Source organism: Mobula birostris, chromosome 5, assembly GCF_030028105.1.
Source record: "Mobula birostris isolate sMobBir1 chromosome 5, sMobBir1.hap1, whole genome shotgun sequence".
In the NCBI taxonomy this organism is placed as follows: Eukaryota; Metazoa; Chordata; class Chondrichthyes; order Myliobatiformes; family Myliobatidae; genus Mobula; species Mobula birostris.
The window spans coordinates 198594642-198601988 of NC_092374.1; the positions used below are offsets into that span (position 1 = coordinate 198594642).

At 47.4% G+C, this 7347-nt stretch overlaps 1 protein-coding gene across 2 annotated transcripts; it reads right to left on the bottom strand.

Annotated features, from left to right (window-relative positions):
* Positions 1–817: 817 nt before the first annotated feature.
* Positions 818–6943, bottom strand: LOC140198244 (zinc-binding protein A33-like). 2 transcript variants are annotated; one of them, XM_072259295.1, is made up of 6 exons: positions 6508–6943; positions 6333–6428; positions 4818–5045; positions 3475–3497; positions 3269–3387; positions 818–2129 (listed from the first exon to the last, which is right to left on the bottom strand). In XM_072259295.1, exons 1-6 carry the CDS (start codon positions 6913–6915, stop codon positions 1471–1473), a joined length of 1533 nt encoding a protein of 510 aa, XP_072115396.1. In that variant the 5' UTR covers positions 6916–6943; the 3' UTR covers positions 818–1470. The 2 variants fall into 2 exon arrangements, with proteins under 2 accessions (XP_072115396.1, XP_072115395.1); XM_072259294.1 differs by having other exon boundaries at positions 4818–5051.
* Positions 6944–7347: the final 404 nt, after the last annotated feature.

The window sequence follows — 7347 nt, forward strand, 5'->3', positions numbered from 1 at the left end:
ACCACGACCTCTCGCTCCTCACCCTCCAACTTCAGGATATCTTGGACACGATCAGAAATATCCTGGACCCTGGCACCAGGGAGGCAAACTACCAGCCGGGTCTCTGGACTGCGTCCACAGAATCGCCTATCTGACCCCCTTACTATCGAGTCCCCTATCACAATTGCCCTCCTCTTCCTTGCCCTACCCTTCTGAGCTACAGGGCCGGACTCTGTGCCGGAGGCACGGCCACTGTCGCTTCCCCCGGGTAAGCTGTCTCCCCCAACAGTACTCAAACAGGAGTACCTGTTAAGGGGCACAGCCACCAGGGTACTCCCTATTACCCGACCTTTCCCCTTCCCCCTCCTAACCGTGACCCACTTGTCAGCCTCCCGTGGCCCCAGCGTGACCACCTGCCTGCAACTCCTCTCTATCACCTCCTCGCTCTCCCTGACCTGACGAAGGTCATCGAGCTGCAGCTCCAGTTCCGTAACGCGGTCCCTTAGGAGCTGCATCTCGATGCACTTGGCGCAGATGTAGACATCCGGGAGGCTTGGAGACTCCAGGGCCTCCCACATCCAACACCGAGAACAGCAAACTGCCCTCACACTCATACTGCCCCTCTCCTCAAATAACAGAAAATGAATGCCAAACCTTCCTCGCCCGTTTCCGCCGAAGCCCTTAAGCCTTCACTCTGCTCCCGGCTCACTCCGCAGCCCGCAAACTACGCTGCCCGCTCTATGAGGCTCTGTTCCTTTTAAATCTGCCGCGCTGCACAGCCCGACGTCACACGCCTGCACAGTCCCGCCTCTCAGAACGCTGTTGGAGAAAAAAAATAACGAAAATTTCAAAAATGTCTTTCTCGGCACTCCCACTCAGACTCCTCCTTCGAATCAAACCCGAAGCAGGATGTCTGCCCTTTTAAATCTGCCGCGCTGCACTGCCCGACGTCACACGCCTGCGCAGTCCCGCCTCTCAGAACACCGTTTGTGCCTTTCCTGCCCCTTCAGTCTGTGAGTTCCCGATCCTCACCCATATCTCTCCCCATCTCTCCTTATTTCACCTTTCTCCTGGTTCTCAGGTCTCAATGAATTCAAACTATTTGAAGCCATTCTCACATCCCCAGCATTTATTTTGTCTTCCTTCATTTATGGCAATGTCGGATTTGATCCCTCCCATCCATTTACAACTACCCTCGACTCACCTATCCCAGCCAGTGGCACCACCATTTGCAACATTCACACTGCTCTCTACACCTCAGGACCCTGGGGAGCCGGGAGCTCTGGACCCGCGAACTGCGATTGCTGCTGATCTGCAGAGCTCAGGCGAAGGGCGATTGATTCAATCTTTATAATTTCACAAAAAATATTTGTTGTGCTCACAAGGCAGTTAACACGTTAAAATTAATGGATCAATAGTTTTTATTTATTTCAGTAATTTTTTTAGTCCACTTTTCCCACATTTATTTAAACACCAGATCTATTTCTAGGCTCATTGGATCACCACAGTGCGGAATTTGGGGATTAAAAGGGACCCTTTCAGCGCCAATCTGTTGTCAGTGAGATTTTCCGCAGTTGCTGAGCCCAGCATCTGACGCTGATGCCTGGACCCGGCTCGTTTACAGATCTGCAGGGGGACGGAGCAGATTCTGACCCACTTGTTTTCATCCACAGTTCCAAAGAAAGGATAAAGTTTCCCTGTGAATTTATTCCCAGTAAAGGTGTGGAGATGGGTCTTGGTCTCCGCGTTGTAAAATGAAATTGTCCCAGTCTCATAACTCAGATATACACCCACCCTCCCAGGGATGCGATCAGCAGGGAGACGGGTTGGAGGGGAAGTGTTCACATTGAACTCATCATCCCGGCGCCAAATGATCCAGAATCCTTTGTCTGTTTTCAGTTTAACCCCTCTCTTCCTCTCCACAGACTCTGCGGCAACTCCCAGCCTCCAGCGCTGATTCCCCATCACCTCCACCTCCCAGTAATGTCTCCCTGATGTGAATCCCTCCGATCCCAGCACACAGGCCCCGACTGTAAACCTCTTCTCGGTGTCAGGGAGATGCGGCGGGGACCGAGTCCATTTCACTTTCTTCAGGTCAGCCGATACCTCAAGTCCCGGGCCCGCTGTTTCCACATCCAGAGTCACAGAGACTGTAGATTTGTGGGGAGAGGTGGGAAGCAGAGAATTAGAGAATCCCCGTGGATTGGGCAGCCTCATGACTGGGGTTCAAACCGCTTGCCCTCAGGCACAATTGAACGGCAGCAGTCGCTATTCTTGGGATAAATGGAAAACAAACTTCTTGCGAGCATTTTCACCGGGATGGAGACAAAATTTTCCCGGGATTGCTGGGAGGGGACAAAGGTGTGCTGACAGAAATGGCAGAAAGAAGAGAGGAGGATTAAAAGATTGTGGGTGGAGATAAAGTGGTCATGCGCAATATCTAGGACTTTTCCTATGGGGTCAAATTGACGATGGAGGGGACTGATGTGAGCAGTTACTGGAGAAATTGGAAGGAGAGAGATAATTTTCTTTAATGTTAGAGAATTAGTAGAAATCTGGCACAGGAGATTTCTGAGGTGGAGAAGCTGTGACCATATTGAAAGGGAGCAGACTTGATGGTCCAGATGACCTACTCCGGTCGCTATTTTATTTTCTGGAATGATTGGTGACACAGAGGGAGGGGTGCATCGAATGTGGCAGGAAAGTGGAGTTGAATGGTCGGGTGTGAGATAGAATGGTTACAGACTTGGGGGTTGTAGGGTGGTACACACACACACACACAGTTAGTTTGTGTAGCTTCCCCGAGATCCAATCCTGGGCCAAGGTCAATGCCGTTCCACATTCTAGTCTCAGTCCCTCAATGCTTCTCTGTGGTGAATTGATAACAACGGTGAGTCTCCCGGGGGCAGCAGGGTGCGGACCCGAGTCAACCAGAGTCTGCAGTCATGGCCACGTCAGACAGGGTGAGTGGGACAGGTTTCCTGCCTTGCCAGGTCCATGACAATTCCAGGTTTTATTTCCTGTTTTCTTTAAATTAATTTTAATTTCCAAAGTTCTAAAGTGGAATTCAGACTTGTATTTTGTGTTTGCTCAGCGTGGATGGGTTCAGGATGCAGGGGTTTGGTGCTAGAATCTTTACCAGATTAGTCAGGATGTCCACGCTTCTCCTGAGACCCAATCTTGGGCCAAGGAGGTCAATCCCACCCCCCCCCAAACATTATGGCAAGTCATTTTTTCTTTTAATTATTATTTAACAGTGCAAGGACAAAGGAAACAGTATAAGTTTTACCTTGCTTAATGGCAACATAAGTTTCTTTCAACAATGTTTTTAGTGAGAAGAGATGATCGAATTTCTCCATTGTCAGGGTACCATCTGTCACTGACAACATTTGGGCTTCATCGCCAATGCTGCAAATGTTAAACAGCTGGTTATAAACGGAGCATCAGCCAATTTTGAATTATTTTATGAACGAATTTTGTCAAGAGATGTCCTACCTGCTCTTCTGATGATCTTCTTCCTAAAATAAAACGTAAATTTGAATTAATTGAGACTGGACACCCTACAACAGGGATTTTGTGCCAATTATTGCATGGTGCTGAATATTCCCTTTTCCAAACTCACTCCTGCTGGCACACAGATTTTAAAAAGGTCATTGTGGAAATGACATAGGACCACCAGACATAGTACAAAGAAAGCTTGAGAAATTTATAACATAGGGGATGATACTTAGAGGAAAGGTGGGACAGGTCATCCATTCTCACCCTAGTAAGATATTAAGGTGATCAGACAGATATTTAACATTATGCATAGATTAACGGGTGGGAGAAGATAAAGAATGTATGTCAATACCTTCAGCCAAAGATAAAATGTAAGGCAGGCTTCAATAGATCATGCAATAAGTTCAGGAAAGAGAAAGCAAAACTCACTGCCACAGGTGTGGTTGAAACTGGCAGCAGAGACCGAATGGGGAAGCCGGAGAAACACACGAAGGAATATCGTTCACTGTTCCCCTTGTCTCTACCTACCATATAGCAGCACTGCCTCCATATCCAGCACATCACTATCCCTGTTAGTCTATCAGGGTCATCGACTGTATTGGGTGCTCCTGGTGCGGCTTCTACATAGACTGGGAGAACTCTTTGTCAAGCACTTCATTCCATCTGTTGCAAAAAACCCCAAGATACCCCGTGGCTGCATATTTCAATAGGACTTCCCAGTCCCATTCTGACATGTCAGTAAATGGCCTACTCAACTGATACAATGAGACCACACTCAAGTTGGAGGAAGAGCACCTCATTCTTTCTGGGCAGCCTCCAGCTTTATAGCCTGACATCAATTTGTGTAGCCAAGAAATTCTGCAGGTGCTGGACATCTGAAGCAACATATACAAAATGTTGGAGGAACTCAGCACCATCAATTTCTCCGACTTTCAAAATTTCTGCTCCTCCCTATCTCTCCTTTGCCATTGCCTGTTCTGTTTCCCCTCTCACCCCTTCTCTTTACCTCACCTCCCTCTAGTGCCCCTCATCCTCCCTTTCTTTCATACTCCTGTTAGATAGCCTTTCCACCTATCATCAGCTTCTTAATTCATCCCCCTTCCCACCCACCCACCTTCCTCCTCACCTGGTTTCACCCATCACCTGCCAGCTTGTACTTCTCTCCCTCCTCCACCTTCTTATTCTGGCCTCTGCCTCCTTCTCCAGACCTGCTGAAAGGTCACTGCCAGCAAGTCGACCGCACAGATGCTGCTTGATCAGCTGAGTTCCTCCAGCATTGTTTGTGTTTCTCCAACACCAGCATCTGCAGAATCTCTTGTGCTTGTAATATTGTCTCTCACCTTGAGGAACCTCACACTGTCTGTCAGATCCATCCGTTCCTGTAATGTTGAAATTTCCTCCCGAATACAATTTAAATTCTCTTGAATCGCTTGAAGATTTTTTTCCATAGGATTTAAAATCCTCTCCTCTTCTTCCCTGAGATCTCTGAGGAAGTGCTGCTTTTTCTCAGTGAGAACCTGGTGCAGTTCAGCAAACTGGGCTGCGATGTGGAACTGCAGGTGACGAGACTGTTCCTGTCAAATGACCGTGATGGTTAAGATATTATGTGACTGCACCACGACACTGAAATTGATCATTTAGTCCTTAAAAATTATGCCGACTTTCAGAGCAATCCCACCAGTCCCTCAGTCCAAGAAGTATCTTCTCCATCACACACCCATTAACTCCCAGCCAATTCCCAGACCACCCATATCATCGTGATCAATTAGCAATTCTATAAGACTAAGACATAGGAGCAGAATTAGGCCATCTGGCCCATCGAGTCTGCTCCACCATTCAATCATGGCTGATCCTTTTTTTCTATCACCCCCTCAACCCCAGATCCCGGCCTTCTCCACATAACTTTTGATAACATGTCCAATCAAGAACCTGTCAATCTCTGCCTTAAACACACCCAACCACCTGGCCTCCACAGCTGATGTGGCAACAAATTCTCCAAATTCACCACCCTCTGGCTGAAGAAATTTCTCTGCATCTCTGTTTTGAAAGTGCACCCCTCTATCCTGAGGCTGTGCCCTCTTGTCCTAGACTCTCCCACCATGGGAAACATCCTTTCCACATCTACTCTGTCTAGGCCTTTCAACATTAGAAAGGGTTCAATGAGATTGCCTCCTCATCCTTCTGAATTCCAGCGAGTACAGACCCAGAACCATCAAATGCTCCTCATATAACCCTTTCAGTCCTGGAATCATCCTTGTGAACCTCCTCTCAATCCTCTCCAATGTCAGCACATACTTTCTAAGATGAGGGGCCCAAAACTCCTCACAATACTCACCAGTGCCTTATAAAGCTCAGCTCACATCCTTGCTCTTGTATTCTCGACCTCTTGAAATCAATGCTAACATGGCATTTGCCTTCCTCACCACCGACTCAACCTGCAAGTTAACCTTTAGGATATTCTGCACAAGGACTCCCAAATCTATTTGCACCTTAGATTTTTGGATTTTCTCCCCATTTAGAAAATAGTCTGCACGTTTATTTCTACTGCTAAAGTGCATGACCATGCATTTCCAACATTGTATTTCATTTGCTGCTTTCTTGCCCATTCTCCAAATCTGTCCAAGTCCTCATGCATCCTACCTGTTCAGCCAGAGTCTCTGTGATTCGCGTGAAACACGTCTATGCCATTAGGGAGAAGGCGCGACTACACGTAGGCAGCAGCAGACATTAGGGTCGAATCCAGGTCACTGAATCTATGAAAAAGTAGCACTACCTGCTGCGATACGGTGCTGCCATCCACAGAGGAAATGAAACCTAAACAACAAGATCAGAAATTGCGCACAGGCAGGCCTCACCCGAACTCCGGAAATCTTCTGTATCTGTTGCTGTTCCATTTCCAGAAAGTCTGATTTCTTTTTTGTGAGGGTTTCTATAGAAGATTTAACCTGGTCCTGAGAATCAGAGAGGAAAGGAATTGGACAATGCAGTTACAATAAGGTAAACAGCTGATTGAAATCGGTTAATATTTACCTTGCAGGTTTCAACAGCTTCTCTAATCGACAGGAAGCGGTGCTCTCTGTGTTCCTGCGAAACTGCACAAATCACGCAGATCAGTTTCTTGTCCGTTTCACAAAACAGCTTCATTTCTTCTTCATGTTCCTCGCAGTGAAGTTTACTTTCATTCTCTCTCGGCTTCAGGTGCAGTTTTCGAGCTTTCTCAGCCAGTCTTGCTAAGAGTCGACTGGACCTGAGGGTCCGGTCTACAAGCTGCGCTTTGCATTCGGGACAGGAGTTTCTCTCCTCCCTTTCCCAAAAGCGTGTGATACAGGAGCGGCAGAAGTTGTGTCCACACTCCAGTGTAACCGGATCGGTGAAGAAGTCCAGGCAGACGTGGCAAATTACCTCCTCGGTTAAACACTCGTCCGGTCTCGAAGCCATGTTAATTCCCGGCACTTCCTGGTTCAAAATGTTTTTACTCTCAACGGCTGAACCTCTGCAGTACCGTGATTGTCCACTAGATGCGCTGCAGTCCTAAGAAATGAAAGTTATGTTGCCGCAAATATTCAATGGCGTAGAGCTATCAAAAGCTCCTTTTATGATAAGCCTTTCATTCTCGGAATCATCCCCGAGAACCTCCTCTGAACCCTTCAGCACATCTTTTCGCAAATAAGGAGCCCAAAGGTGTTCCAAATACTCAATTTGAGGCCTCACCAGCGCCTTAGCATCACATCAGCGTCTCAGCATCACATAAAGCCTCATATTCCAGACTTCTTGAAATGAATGCTAGTTGCATTTGCCTTCTTCAACGCCGACTCTACTTGCAAGTTAACCTTTAGGGTGTGCTGTACAAGGACTCCCAAGTCCTTTTAC

Bases quoted from the DNA above. Each gene is read 5' to 3' on its own strand.
- LOC140198244 (XM_072259294.1), bottom strand. From the start codon at position 6,915: ATGGCTTCGAGACCGGACGAGTGTTTAACCGAGGAGGTAATTTGCCAC. The intron at 3,388-3,474 runs GTAGGACATCTC...TAACATTTGCAG, and splicing joins GAAGATCATCAGAAGAGCAG to CATTGGCGATGAAGCCCAAA. The intron at 2,130-3,268 runs GTAAAACTTATA...ACAAATCTACAG, and splicing joins TTATGTTGCCATTAAGCAAG to TCTCTGTGACTCTGGATGTG.